At 44.1% G+C, this 15,634-nt stretch overlaps 2 protein-coding genes across 2 annotated transcripts in view; one reads left to right on the top strand and one right to left on the bottom strand.

The window, feature by feature from the left end:
* Nucleotides 1-183: 183 nt before the first annotated feature.
* mterf1 (mitochondrial transcription termination factor 1) lies at nt 184-1,990 on the bottom strand. Its single transcript, XM_083645789.1, has 2 exons — nt 1,957-1,990; nt 184-1,450 (listed from the first exon to the last, which is right to left on the bottom strand). Exon 2 carries the CDS (start codon nt 1,409-1,411, stop codon nt 245-247), a length of 1,167 nt encoding a protein of 388 aa, XP_083501915.1. The 5' UTR covers nt 1,412-1,450; nt 1,957-1,990; the 3' UTR covers nt 184-244.
* A 2,243-nt stretch (nt 1,991-4,233) lies between these two features.
* akap9 (A kinase (PRKA) anchor protein 9) overlaps nt 4,234-15,634 on the top strand; it is a gene marked incomplete at its 5' end in the record, with an annotated part of 86,985 nt that continues 75,584 nt past the window's right edge. The window contains 3 exons of the mRNA XM_083646458.1: nt 4,234-4,345; nt 5,226-5,290; nt 15,088-15,363. Of these exons, the coding sequence (XP_083502584.1) occupies nt 4,234-4,345; nt 5,226-5,290; nt 15,088-15,363 (453 nt within the window). The remainder of the gene's footprint in view (nt 4,346-5,225; nt 5,291-15,087; nt 15,364-15,634) is intronic.

Here is a 15,634-nt window from a genome sequence, read left to right as displayed (position 1 = left end):
TTACTGTAATTACTTAATATGGATGTCAAGAACTTCCTTTCCAGTATGTGGGATATTCTGTATCTTGGATCTTTGACCAGAAAGGAGAAACCCCTAACCGTGCATTTTGGATCATGTATGGATAGAACCGATTTTAAGAAATAATGTTTTTATTTGTATTTAACTGCAATAAAAATGCTCTCAATCATCATTCTGAAATTGAGGAATAGTGAAGTAACATCCTACACAGTCGAACATGATACATTCACTCATCTGGTGAGACCGAAAGTTTTTCCATCTTCGCATCAAACCGCTTTCGACTGAGGTCCAGGATGGTGATGCCACTCTCTTCAAAGTTGTATCCCACCCTCTGCAGCTCTTCCAGTCGTCCTGTGATATTCTGTGTGCTGAAATCCAGCACTTTGGGCTTCCCCAGTATCTGCTTCATTGTTATTCCCCCCTTTAGGAGACAATCCAGTTTGGTGCTCAGCCTGTCCGGCCCAATGAACAGCACCATTGGATAGGAGAGTACCAGTTTTTTTATGTCAGATCTCCGACAACCAAGTGAAACCATCTTCTGTTGGAGGCATTTGAAATTCTTTTTCAGATACTCATTGGACAGATCCAGGATTTCTGCCCCGGCGCCTTGCAGAACATCTAGCATTTCACAATCACTCAGCTTCAGAGAGGTTTGCAGGTAGTCAATGTTTTTCTTGACTCTGTTAGTGCTACGGATGAGGATGTAGACGTTTCTGGATATGATGGCTTTGGCAAACTGCTCCGGATCCTCTCCGCCAAGCTCCACGCACATTTCTTCCAGAAACTCCACCATCTGCCTGTTGAGCTCCAAGCTGTTGGAGAAGGTGCGCGGCGCTGTGGTCAGCAGTCGGTGGAGGTCTTTGGCGTTGAGCCCCAGCGAGGTCAGAAACACAATGTTCTTTTCCAGGTTCTCATTGTCACTGGAGCGGAAGAAAGACTCAGGCGAGCGAGCCAGGATGCTCACGATTTCTGCGTCCGTTTCAAAGACGCTTCTCCACAGCTGCCAGCGCTGCTCCAGGTGGTCGGCAGTGCGGGTGATGGCGCGGGGAAAGCGAGATATGATGCTGGCGATTACTTTGTGGTTGGCACCTTTGCTCTGCAGGAACCGAGCAAGGCCATGCTCATTCGTGATGACCTTACGAAAGACCCCAGGCTGGCGCTGCCGTGCCATCTTCACATCGACCCCCATGAGATTGAGGTTCTCCAGCAGAGATTCATTCTCTAGGCACTCCACAGGTTGAGGCTTTGGCTCATTGCTTTTCGGAGTGATTGTGCAAAGCCTCCTGGGAAGACAGGTGTGTGTTAGCTGTACAGGAAGGAGGGCAAAGCTGAATTGCAATGCCACTGATCGATGGAGGTTCAGGAGAGCCCGGACTCCAGGCACTGCTGCCATTTTCAATGAGGAGGCCTTTACTGTAACATGTCAGTGGACCTAAAGTGGGGAGGAGAGAGAAATGTAGTCAAAGAAGCAGAACTGGGAAATCATGACAATGAGGATCATGCCATCATACTTGACTATCATCTGAAATTTGATCTATACGTGCTGCTGCTACTATTGTTTACACGCATGTTTGTATCCTTAGTTAATTATATGAAAAAAGAGAACAACGCTACACAGCACAGTGGGCTATATTTACTGTCAATGCATGGCTAAATGTCTGTGATATCAACAGAGAAAGACTAATTTTAAGCTGCTGTCCAGGTCTAACGCGAGGATATAAAAACCTGACTTTCACTTTCATCATCAATGACCCAATGCGAGAACTCGGAAAATATCTGTTTTTGTTTAGCTTGTGTCATAGTCGCAGAAAGAAACCACTTTCAATTAAGTTAATTTTACTGATAGCTAGACATGTTATTTTACTACATATTATCAGCGTTTGGAGCCTTAACATAGTAGTTATTAGTAACTGTAGGAGCAAAAACCAAAGCACTTACCACAGAGATCCGATACGACCAGAGCTTGCCTAGCAGACTTCAGTGGAAACCGAACTCTCGCGAGATACAAGGAGAGAAGACTGAGCATGAGACTGACACTGACAGGGCGAATATCTAGCGCCACCTATTGTTGTGGAGTTAAAAAATATACCGTATCCTCAATTCACATTTAACCACTAGATGGCAGTACAGGGCTGACCCCATGGGTCACACACGAGTCAGTCATGAGATCATCATAGGCTAGGCACATAGGCAGCTACAGGCATTGAGACTGCAGCAGCATGCATAGATGGCTATGATGATAAACAGTTAAAATAATATGCACCAACATCAATTGTTGAAGATTGTAACTTAGGATCATGTAGCCTACATATGACTCGCATCTTTCTTTCTTTTTTCTTTTTTAATAGGCTATATGACTCGCATCTGATTTTCCCTTTTTCTGTAGCCTATTATTTTTGCATGATTTGTGCATGTCTGATTAAATTATACAGTAGTACATGATTGCCCTTTTAATTAGATCAACAAGTTCTTCAATAAATAAATAAATAAAAAGGGTGCAACAACAATTAGCAACTTTCCTGTTGTGCTCACTAAACTCATTGTCTCTGTAAAAGCCAGCAAGCACTGTGAGGGAGGATTGCTTGTCATTTACATTATAGGCTACATGTACACAAAACGGTCCGTGTATTATACCTGGCCTGGCTGGCCACATTAAATCATACAATATCCGGGACACACAAATTGTCTAGTTTTGGATTGCATGAGCTGTGAAATGCATTCATAGTTTATTCATGCCAGACATCTAAGTAACTCCATAGCTGACTCTATTATCTCATTCAGCAGTCCACTTTAACATGTGGAGTGGCTCGCAAGCTTGCCACTGAAAATCTACTGACATATTCTCTTTGCTAATGAGCCACACCATCCATAAATATTACAGCACAGTCATATCTTCATTATTATTCAAATGGGTTTCTCTAAGATTGAAGTGGGCGTGCTGCTTAGTCAAAACAGCTTCCTCCAACGTCTGGGCTAAATAGAATCTCAGTATTGCTTTTGTCCCAGTCATCAACAAGACATGCTTTACTTTTTTATTAACGTGCCCAATTCAATTTTGTTCTCAGACATAGCACTCCTGTCGGCATTTGCATAAAGATGATGTGCTGGTGGTGAGCAACTCGTATGGCCTGTGCTCAGTGCCGCCACTTACAAACCTTTTCAGCTGGAGATTAACGCTGTCCTCAGAAAGTAATAATGATGAGAAGGGCAAAGTGGAAGACACAGCAAAGAAGGCTTTGATTGGATTTGATCCTATGATGCTAACAAGACAGCGTTGCTGCCTGTGGATACACAGACAAGGGCAGAGGAGTTACATCACCTCTATCACTTTCCATCACCTTATTGCAGCCTCCCTCGCTGTTCATAATCACCTGTGCAAAGAGCAATGAAGTTGTGTCTCTTATTTTCTTGATTCATTGCAGTATTAAATGTCTCAGGCTGGTCGACCAAAATGTCATTTGCATGCCTTACTGCAGTCTGCATCTCTTCTATAATGTTTTGGCGGGCTAAGATAATTGGTTGTTTTGCCTCTTTACTGAACAGCTTGTAGATGTACTAAATTATTTCTGTTTTTCCCTATCCATGCGTGCACTTCTGAGGTGAATTTGTTGCTCCTGCGTTGAAGTTTTCAGAATGCCAGTGATTTGAAGTTAACCCTGGCCTGTAATTCTCTATGCTAACACCCCCTGCCCCTGTATGCTTAATGATTCTTCAAGGTTACTCACAGTGCTTGTCCTCTTTCTCACATTCTGAAGATTTCCTCTCCTGTCTGCCTCTCCTGTCATTCAATCTGTTGCTGGCAGCAGGACATTTGGTTCTGAAACTGTTCTTTATTTGTCCACTATCCCTTTGTACTCTATAGTCATAGCTAAGCCACCATTTCTCTTGTCAAGTCTATTCCAAAGCCGAAGCGCTTGAACTTGATGTCTGATGTTTGGAGATTCCCATCTCATGTCTCCACCAATCGTTCTTGTCACTGCATGAACATGACAGCTGTTGTGTTTAGATATGTGGAAATGCATCCTGAACCATTTTGCTCTGGCCTCGACTACTAGTGGTAGAGTTGCTGCAGGTGCCTGCAAGTCTGACACAGTACACTCCTGTGAGGCATTAATAATTCAGATGCTGAAACTTATAGGTAGAGTATAGGTAGTTCCTGCTGACATTGCTGCACAAACAGCAAGTGTTCACAGGTGGGATCAAATTGGTATAAGGATGTCCAAAAGAAGATGGGTGGAATTCAAGATCTGCCAGACCATAAGCTGTACAGCTCCTGTCAGTCGAAGACACAGACCCTCGTCTCCTGCTGCTGCTGCTGCTGCTGCTGGTATGTTTGAAATTAACCCAAGCTCTTTAGAAACATTTATATTTTGGTAGCTTGTCCAGCAGGCTATCTTGGAATTTTATAATGAACCATAATACACACAAGGCAATTGGATTGTAGCATAATGAGTCTTCAGGCTATGTCCTAATTATCTATAAAATATGGTAGACTAACTTATAGGCTATACTGTATGTAGCCCCAAGCGAAATATTTGCAGCCACCCTCTCCTCCATCACCTCCTCTTCCTGTCCTGGAAACTTATGCTTGTCTCTCCATCTTGCCTGCTGTCCCATTAGTGCAGTCTCCTTCCTCTCCAGGAAGTAAATTCCCTTATTCGTTGAAATGTGTCATAGTCCAACCAATTGCCTTGTGTTCTTAAATGTGAGATGACAGAAGCATTCATTAGGAGAAAGCATCACCAATTACGGTAAAATATGTAATTCCCTGGCAACCTCTCTCCTCCCATTACCATAGCAACTGAGCAGAAGTTTTGAGCAGTGTAAGCAGAATTCAGACTGCACACGAATATGATTAAACAAACAAACAAACAAATCAATCAATCAATCAATCAATCAATCAATCAATCAATAAATAAATAAGATCTGTTACTACTACAGTCTTGTGGGTCCGATTTCTGACAGCGCTGAATGCAGCACGAGTCGAAGAGGGCGTGGCTAGAAAGACGCCTATGCAACGTCATCACACTCGAGTCTCTCATGTTTACGTGGAAAACATGGCGGCGGAGTTGAGATTCCAGCAAGGAGACAGCTCCTAGTGCAAAATGGAAGTCTTTCGCAAAGAGCTGGACGAGAGATATTTTACCGGTAGCTTTTTAGGATTTGTCTTTGATATTTCGCATGAAGCAATTTCCCTCTTGTTTTAGCCACAGGGACAACGGTCATGGAAGACGAGGAAAGGCAAAAGAAGCTCGAGGCCGGCAAAGCAAAGGTAAGGTTGTCAGTTTCTGTCTTTAGCAAACCTCAGTCATAATATAGCTATGTAAGGTGGAAAAAAGAAAATAAGATAACTTCATGTTGTCGACAACTTGCTGTCTGATGGTTGGGTTTTGTCAGCTGTTTCAGACACCCCTCCCATATCCTCACTCAGCTGTCAGTCCTGAAAACATGCGCCCTGCTCTGACAGCCAACACCGGCCGGGGTTAGCTAAACAGCTACTACTAGCAACTCCTTTGTGTCATGCAGTGTGCCTAACGTTACTCAAGTGAGTTATGCCCTCGCATCGTTATCAAAGGCGTATGGACGTCACCCGAAGTCAGGCTGACATTCTTGTGTGACAGGATTTTCAAGACATGCCCCCGCTTTAGCAAACACTGACTGGCCCACAATGCCACTGCCTACCTGCCTGGCCTTTTTCAAGCACAGGTTACCGCTATACTGAATTTATCAACCAGCCCCGACAATTAGGGGCTGGTTGATAAATTCACACACAACGGCTGTTACGTTGCTGCAGGCCATCAAGACAAATACATAGAGGCCTACATGCTGGACTGAAGTATGCTGGTATTTTTCCACCGGTGTGGAGATACATACATGTCCTCCATAGAATGTAATCTTTTTTTCCATGTAGGTTAGCATTGTTTCATGTGCAGAGAGAGTGGTCTATTCTAACCCTTGTAGACAATTGTTTCATAGGGTTGGTCTTGTAAGGGACCTTGTAAGATCATGGTCAAAGTCACTGTCACAGACTTGCGTTGGGTCTTTGTCATAAACATACACAAGGAGGGAGGCATTGTATCAAAACATTTTCATGTACTGTATAGGCATTATAGGCAATAAGCTACTGGTTGTGGAAATAAAGCTAGATTGTTAGCCCTTATCTAAATACAAAAGTCACAACCAGCTGTGTTCTAGGGGAAAAAATCACAAGGAGTTGGTATTGAGAATCAAAGGGAATTGAATTAAGCACAATTGGAATGATAAAACCCCAAACTCTCCAAAGCGCAGAGAAACTTCCAATACGTGTGTGTGTGTGTGTGTGTGTGTGTGTGTGTGTGTGTGTGTGTGTGTGTGTGTGTGTGTGTGTGTGTGTGTGTGGATTTGCACAGCGGGAGGGACTGTGAGCATGGCCATCTCCTTGGTTATATCTTTGGCATTTGGGTTAGTGAAAGGCGCCTCTGCTTTGCAGGAGGAATTTAAAACTATAATCTACACTGCACCATGTCAATCCCCACTTACAGTGGAGAAACATGCCAAGACAATTCACTCACTGCCTAGGAGGCATTAATAACGCTGTCGCTGAGCAGGAATATCCAGGACATGATGCATGTTGCTTTCACTTTTCTCAGTGTACTGTATACACTGTGAGAAAAGAAGGTACAGTGACAGAGGGTACAAGTCGGAGTGACTTTTTGGGTCGATTCTCTCCAGTTGTCTGGTCGATAGTATCTGTCTGAGAGTCCTTGACTCTCATCTTTTCATATGCTGTCCTTGAAAAGCACCCACCACTGTGTGCTGATGACATGGTGTGAATACACTGAAAGAACAAGCTCACACGATGCTTGAACAGTATTCTCTTCTGCCCATTTCGATGCTTTTAGCTAGTCTGCCCTGCACAGTGCACACTATCTAGTACAGGGGTGGGCAACTATTTTTTATGGGGGGCCACATGAGAAACCCAGATTGTTGCCGGGGGCCGAACAAATATTGTCATGCCGTAACCCATGGATGGGCAACTTTGATGATAGAGAGGGCCACAAAAAAATGTCCTCGCTACCAGATTTTGCTGAGGGCTGAACGGCGCCAGCATGAAAAATTTGGGGCATTTAAAGCCAGGTTTAGAGGAATAACTCATTTTAAATTAACAATTGTGATGTCATTATTCAGTCTTAACCACCAATATTTGATCCTTTTCCTCACTCACTCTTATGTCACCACCTGCTCTCCCTGCAGGGCTTGAAATTAACTTTTTTCACCACCTGCCAATATGGCTGCTAGATTTTAAAGTTACCAGCCAATTAGAATTTCCACTAGCCGAAATGTTTTTCTTGAAATAAACCAGAATATGAGTGGGTTAATTTAAGCATAAGTATCAGTAAGTGGCCCGGGATTCTCAAAGCCTGTGTTGAGGGTCACACAAGAACAAAAATGCACTCTTGAAGCTAAATAAATCCAAAACCAACAAGTTAATTATTTAAATTTCTACTTCAATGTAGAACAGTCATTTCTTACACATGAGATTACTTTTAGCCTTTTAGTCATAAATATTATTGAAAGATATTCCATATTTCAGACTGAAATGCTATAACAGAAGAGTATTGCCCAGAATGACATGAACATTTGGACACTTATTCAGCGGGTATATTGCATGTTGCGTTCCAAGTGCACTGTAAAAAAAAAAAAAAAAAATTTTTTTTTTTTTTTGCAATTCCATCGCGGGCCACACACGTATGTTGCCCATGTATGATCCACTACCCAGATTCTACAGATGCTTCAAGAAGGCCTCCGTCAACTCAAATAAATGTTAATCTTTAGATTTTACCAGTTGAAGAATCATATACAGTAGATATTCTGAGGGGGCACGGTCAATTATGACTGAGCTATTGCTTCTGCTACAGGCTTGAGTCTCTATAAAATATAAAGACAAAAAAGATGGAGGGCAGCGGTGTTCAAAGCAGTTGTCAAAAAGGTTAAAAAAGGAAGGTGCTCTTTGGTCCAAAGGGGTACTCTTTGCCCTGATGAAGGCCAGGTTGTTGGCCAAAACATGTTGGCTTGGCTTTTAATTGTTCCAATATGAACTAAGCCTTTTATTAAAGCTTTTTTAATTATTAGAAGAGTGCCTTGGCCTATTTTTTCTTTTGATTTCGTCTCTATAAAATATACTGTATATTTTTCACGTATATTTTTCATAGTAGTTACTGATCAATCTGGTACTTGATGAGGAAATCCCTTAATATTATTCTTGCAATACATTACAGCCTGACAGGTCATATTATAATGGTAACGTTGAAAGATTTGCCAAACTGTGTATATTATATTATCTATCAAAAATCTATCATTTGATTTGATTTGATTTGATTTATTAGAAAGAATGTTAAAATACACATACAGCTGTGCCACATTGGCAACAGTAGAACCATTCTGACGAGGATAAAACACAAAAAAGTCAACAGACGTAGTTCCATTTTGGTCTTCCAGTGGCAATCAAGATGTGCAACAAGCAGAAAGAAGGGTGCAAAACAGCAGAAAACAGAAACACATGTGCAAAATTAGTCTAGCCACAGGGAATTGCATGTAGGTTTTCTTCAGCTTTCTCTAAAGGTCAAATAGACAATAAGACGCGTTGAAGACAGCAAAAGCACAGCTTGATCTACTTGGCTTGCCTTAGGCCTATGATGAATCCTTTAGGAGACAGTGTTAATCCTGCAAAGGGCTGGATAGTGGACACTGGACAGTCTAGTGACGTCTTATGCACTTATGAAGTTTATTATGGACACTTGGGGCCTGTGTCCATCTAGCGTCTTTTCATCAGCTTCGGCGTCTTTTTTCAGTTGTTTCCAATGGGGGGGAGAGCGTATGCGGGCGCACACGGACGTCTAGAGAAAGTGCGCTGCGCCCAGCGTAAATTTTCACAGCGCTCCGCCGTTTTTTTTGCGCCCGACTCCCATCGCTTCCAGGTGAAAATATTTTAACGTTTCAGAAAGATGCTGGTGTCGGGTGCTGCTTTTCTGGCAACTTAAATATCATGGAGAAACTATCGCAACAGAGACAGAAAGGCTCAATTGTGAGAGCAGATTGGCTAGACACTTGATATTTCTGATGAGTGTTGAGCTAAATCACTGTATGTGTGTTGTTTGCTAATGTTAGCTGTCAGCTATCAAGCTACTACTGCACTGAACTAACGTTAGTTTCAGACTGCTTCCTTGTATATTGTGCGCAGAGATCAGCGCTCCCCAGCGTACTCCCAGCGTTTAACAGTCGGAAAAAGACGCTAGGTGGACACAGGCCCTTAGTGTGTAGAGTGTTACTTTTAGGCTACAATCTTTATCATCTTGACTCAAATATTTTCAACCCTCTGTAATGAAGTACTATATACTGCTAGAGAAGGGATCCGATCACCAAGTGATTAATTGAATGTGATGATAGGCTAACAGTTGTCCAGTTTTAATTGGCTACAACCTAGTGTTATATAGGTCTGCTATATCTCCTGTGTGTACAATTGCATTGTTTTATTCTCTCAACTGTATCCACTCTGCTGTGTGGGAGAAAGTGAAAATCACACTAAACTACACAACACAAGTCTTTCAACAGAGACCATCGATATCTATTTGGTTGTGTCAAATAAAGGAATACCAAAAATAAATAAAGTCTGCAAAAGGAAATCGTAGAACTTGATTGTCGGGGCAATGTTCCTCTGAGTCTGTTCCTCTGTTCCTAATTCATTAACAAAATGACAGATGATATGAAGTGGAAAGGTAGAATTGACTGGAGCACACGAAATCACTGGCAAACAACTAACGTTTCGACGCGAGCACTGCAGCGTCTTCTTCAGACTCTGAAGAAGACGCTGCAGTGCTCGCGTCGAAACATTAGGTTTTTTTTTGAACGTTCGTTCAATTCTACCTTTCCAGTATTCTGTCCTCGTCTGAGAGCACTGACCTCCCTTTGTGGAGGGGCTGTAGCGCAAGAGATTCCTTCAACAAATTATCAAGTGTCAGGGTCTCAAGATTATTTCCCTTATAACTGCATCCTCATATTTATGTTGCTTTTACCCCCTCCCCCAAAGAAAAAAGATGTTTGAACTTTGAGCTATTTGTTACAGATTGTTTAAACTCTCACAGTCAAGATAAGGCCTCTCAAGCAGTGTGTCATTGGTTTTTAAGTTTTTTTTATGAAGTTCAGAGCCTGTTGTTGTACTGGGAAGGTCCTTCATGCAGACTACAGTCTGCCTGTGGGAAGGTGCTTCATGCAGGCTACAGTCTGCCTGCAGGTCCTTCATGGAGGCTACAGTCTGCCTGCTGGACTGCACAGAACAAATTGCCCTCGAACTGATCAAAGCTTTCCATTGAGCAATGCATCATTGATTGGGACTTGGCAGAGTCCTTAGTACGCTGTTGAAAATGGAAACTAACCATGCAATCAATGCATTGATTGGACTTGGGGTCAGTGACCGATAACCTTTGAATAATGTTCATTGCCATTTGACATGGTCACTTGACATTGCTATTACTTATGTCACAATTTATTTGATCAATCGATTTGAATTAGATTGATATATCATGTCTAAATCAGTGCCGTGTTACTGATGATGTGCATTATCTATCTGCTTTTTACCCAGTGCTGTGTGTGTGTGTGTGTGTGTGTGTGTGTGTGTGTGTGTGTGTGTGTGTGTGTGTGTGTGTGTGTGTGTGTGTGTGTGCGTGTGCGTGTGTGTGTGCGCGTGCGTGCGTGTGCGTGCGTGTGTGTGTGTGTTTCAGTTGTGGGGGGTGGGGGTTGATTGTGATGTCATTGGTGATGTCATACATGCCAAGATCATAAATAAGCAATGTTTACTGTGTTGTTCGACTGCTAAGTATTTGCCCCAATCAAGCTTGAAAGACATCTCCGTGATTCTGACCAATCACCTGTGGCGAATTCCAATTTAAAATAATCCAGCACATATTATAAGTGGAAGCTACAACTTCCCTACAAATATGAATCAGAGGTTAATTGAGGGCTGAGGATTGCATCACTGCTCTTTGCAGATGATGTGGTCTTGATGATGGCATCATCGGTTTTGGGACCTTCAGCACTCACTGGATCGGTTCGCAGCCGAGACTGTGAAGCGGCCGGGAGGAGGATCAGCAGCACCTCTAAATATGATGCCATGGTTCTCAGCAGGCCATGGCATCAGCAAGCTGAGCCACCACAATACCCAAGTAGTCTGTTATTCTTAGCTCAAGTGATTGGGCCTGGAGGATGATGGTGCATGTGTAGACACAGTAGTGTCAAAATGTGCCTGTGTGTGTGATGTTTCTTTAGACACCAGATGGTGATACACCTACGTAGTCTCCCTTCTCCCAGATGGCGTTGTACTGTATGTATGTACACAGTCTCCACTTCCCATATGCTCTGCTCTCTCCCCAGCCAAAGAGGACGGCCTGTTATGATACGCAGTTCACCCAGAGCCCAGCTTTCCCTAGACTTCCCACCTCCAAAACTCAGTGAATGTATTTGCGTGTACAGTCACTGCATGTAGTAGGGTAGTCGTCTTGTTCTTGTGTTTGCAGAGCGTTTATGTCACTGTAGCCACCAGATTCTCCATCAGCCAACCCCCTTGTGCATGTTACTGGCTTTCATATCTCCCTTTGATGGATATAGAGTCATCCTTAAGATAGATGTAATTATACACACACCAGGCATAGGCTGTGTGGGACTGACCAGGCATAAGCTGTGTGGGACTGACCAGGCATAGGCTGTGTGGGACTGACCAGGCATAAGCTGTGTGGGACTGACCAGGCATAGGCTGTGTGGGACTGACCAGGCATGGGCTCTGTGCGGCTGACCAGGCAGGCATAGGCTGTGTGGGACTGACCAGGCATAGGCTGTGTGGGACTGACCAGGCATAAGCTGTGTGGGACTGACCACGCATAGGCTGTGTGGGACTGACCAGGCATAAGCTGTGTGGGACTGACCAGGCATAGGCTGTGTGGGACTGACCAGGCATGGGCTCTGTGCGGCTGACCAGGCAGGCATAGGCTGTGTGGGACTGACCAGGCATAGGCTGTGTGGGACTGACCAGGCATAAGCTGTGTGGGACTGACCAGGCATAGGCTGTGTGGGACTGACCAGGCATAGGCTGTGTGGGACTGACCAGGCATAAGCTGTGTGGGACTGACCAGGCATAGGCTGTGTGGGACTGACCAGGCATAAGCTGTGTGGGACTGACCAGGCATAGGCTGTGTGGGACTGACCAGGCATGGGCTCTGTTGGACTGACCAGGCATAAGCTGTGTGGGACTGACCAGGCATAGGCTGTGTGGGACTGACCAGGCATAAGCTGTGTGGGACTGACCAGGCATAGGCTGTGTGGGACTGACCAGGTATAGGCTGTGTGGGACTGACCAGGCATAGGCTGTGTGGGACTGACCAGGCATAGGCTGTGTGGGACTGACCAGGCATAGGCTGTGTGGGACTGACCAGGCATAGGCTGTGTGGGACTGACCAGGCATAGGCTGTGTGGGACTGACCAGGCATAGGCTGTGTGGGACTGACCAGGCATAAGCTGTGTGGGACTGACCAGGCATAAGCCGTGTGGGACTGACCAGGCATAGGCTGTGTGGGACTGACCAGGCATAGGCTGTGTGGGACTGGCCAGGCATACGCTGTGTGGGACTGGCCAGGCATACGCTGTGTGGGACTGGCCAGGCATAGGCTGTGTGGGACTGACCAGGCATAGGCTGTGTGGGACTGACCAGGCATGGGCTCTGTGGGACTGACTAGGCATAGGCTTGACCAGGCATAGGCTGTGTGGGACTGACCAGGGATAGGCTGTGTGGTGGGACTGACCAGGCATAGGCTGTGTGGGACTGACCAGGCATAGGCTGTGTGGGACTGACCAGCCATAAGCTGTGTGGGACTGACCAGGCATAAGCTGTGTGGGACTGACCAGGCATAGGCTGTGTGGGACTGACCAGGCATAGGCTGTGTGGGACTGACCAGGCATACGCTGTGTGGGACTGGCCAGGCATACGCTGTGTGGGACTGACCAGGCATACGCTGTGTGGGACTGGCCAGGCATAGGCTGTGTGGGACTGACCAGGCATACGCTGTGTGGGACTGACCAGGCATACGCTGTGTGGGACTGACCAGGCATAGGCTGTGTGGGACTGACCAGGGATAGGCTGTGTGGGACTGACCAGGGATAGGCTGTGTGGTGGGACTGACCAGGGATAGGCTGTGTGGTGGGACTGACCAGGCATAGGCTGTGTGGGACTGACCAGGCATATTGTAGGTGTCTCTTAGGCCCCATGCCGATGCCGAACCCGGAAGAGGGTGTGACTTTGGCACTCTATAAACAATTCACTTGATGCTATCTGAATTGCAAACGCAAATATCTGGCACTCCAAGAAGTACAAAACAAAAAGTAATTGCCACTGCTTAAAAAAGCGCAAAGTGAATTGAAGTGTCAGTGTTGTGTCATGGGGGGTAGATGGGCACCTTCCAGGCATGTAAGCAGGCATTAGTGTGGTTTCCTTGGCGACGGACTATTCTACAGCAGTCCATGCAACACCTGTGGTGTGTCCACTGTAGCCCGTGCTGCCTCTACCCTGCTCAGTTCACTCTGCTATCCGCTAGCTGTCACCACCGCTCATCCATAATGGATACCAGCAGTATTGCTGTCCAGTCTGTCTAATTAGTCTCATCATTTCCCTAGTGACAGTTAAATGTAATACACTCCTGCTGCTTGAGTTGATTGTGTGTGTGTGTGTGTGTGTGTGTGTGTGTGTGTGTGTGTGTGTGTGTGTGAGTGTGAGTGTGTGAGAGAGAGAACGAGAGGGAGAGTGAGTGGTAAGGACTCAAGCGGGTAGACGAAATGAGAGCAGTAATCTAGGTGTGCTAATGCTTGTACTAGTGCCCATGTGACTTCACTTCAAAAGTAAAAGTGTGTCCTATAACGCTACAAGTTTTCCATCAAAACAAATGTCAGTTTGACGTTTTGAGGGATTAGGGCATAAAAAACGAATATATTTTACAGCTTATCAATAAACTTTATTGCCCAAAATTACATCAATGCAATGAAACGGTAAACTAGAATACTAGAACTAGAAACTAGAAATACAAAAACACAAATGGAACAAATATAAAATGTAACTTGAGTTAAGAAAAAAGGTTAAATATACACAACAACATGCTGTCTATAACTTAAAAAATACAAAATAAAAAAAATATTGGCAATATCAGCCAACATATCGGCCGATACCGATTAGGGATGGGCATTTCTAGCAAAAACACTATTCGAAATTCGCTGGCCAAATTCGAATTTAATTCGAAAAAAGAAAAAAGAAAAAAAAAATGTAAAAAAAATTTTTTTTTAATTTTTTTTTTTTTTTTTTTTTTTTTTGTGAGTGAAATGTTGCATTGTCTCCCCTGATTCTAAGTCTACGGCTTTATTAATTAATATAAAAAGCTTCTGCTGTGGATTTTTAGCTCAAACAAGCATTGCACCACTGAAGTAAAGAACATGTTACATGACATTGACATTTTCGAAAATAAAAAACAGTTTTGACAATCATGAGTGGTTCATTAAATATTTAGTAGGCTCAGGTCTGAGTGCCAAAGGGGTGCCAAAGTCACCCCCTCTCCCTCTTCATGGGATTTCATCCGACATTCATTTTTCCATAAACCTTGCTTAAAATGCTTATAAAAATTGTTTTACTTGCTCAAACCAAGCGATTTGACTATACTTAGAATCAGGGGAGACAATGCAACATTTCACTAAAAAAAAAATTCTTCGAATTTCGAATTTCAATAATAAAAGTCGACCTTGATAATAACAACGATTATTCGAAAATTCGAAATTCGATGCCCATCCCTAATACCGATATATCGGTTATTGGCCAATATCGGCCTATAATATCGGTGGACCGATATATCGGTCGGGCTCTAATTGAAAGTACGGTAGATGCTTCTTGCTTTAAAGGCTGAGTGAGTAATGATGAACCAAGAGAAGAACTGAAACGTAGACTAGCGTAATGCTTTGTTGAAAGTGTTTGCTAATAATACTAATATGAACCTTCTTGTGCCCCAGTTGGCTGAGTACCGTCAGAGGAAAGCCCACGCCGACTCCCAGAAGAAGCAGAAGAAGAAGAAGAAAAATAAGCCAGCGGAGGACTCTGAGGGAGACTCACGGGGGAGGGTGGAGGCGGAGCCATATGGGTTTGAGGCGGGAGAGGAGGAGGTCCCCGCGGGAGGAAGAGTGGCATCAGAGGAAGAGGGTCGAGACCCGCCCACCACCGAGTTTACCTTCGCTAGGACCCTGCGGAGCGGAGAGACGGTCAAGCATGACCAGACCTACACCATAGAGGTAGACAGTTAAAAGTCATGTGCAGAATGATGTTTATTACAAATAATATCACTTTGGCCCCATCATACGTATATTGTCACTTTTTAACTTGCAATCTGCTCAATTGATTTGGTTGATTATGTGAACTGAATAATCATTGCAGCCCTAGTTGCAAGCCTATGATTGCATTTGAAAATATTGGCCAATTAATTCTACACTGTTCTAAAAATCTTTTTCAGCCTTCAACAAAAAACATAATTCATTAATAATAATCATTTTCTCATAAACCTGC

Source organism: Poromitra crassiceps (assembly GCF_964638095.1).
Source record: "Poromitra crassiceps genome assembly, chromosome: 11".
NCBI lineage: Eukaryota > Metazoa > Chordata > Actinopteri > Beryciformes > Melamphaidae > Poromitra > Poromitra crassiceps.
The sequence above is the reverse complement of the archived record's forward strand: the minus strand, read 5'-3'. Positions and strand labels throughout refer to the sequence as shown.

Excerpts from the sequence above, each read along its gene's own strand:
- mterf1 (XM_083645789.1), bottom strand. The coding sequence starts at position 1,411 with ATGGCAGCAGTGCCTGGAGTCCGGGCTCTCCTGAACCTCCATCGATCA.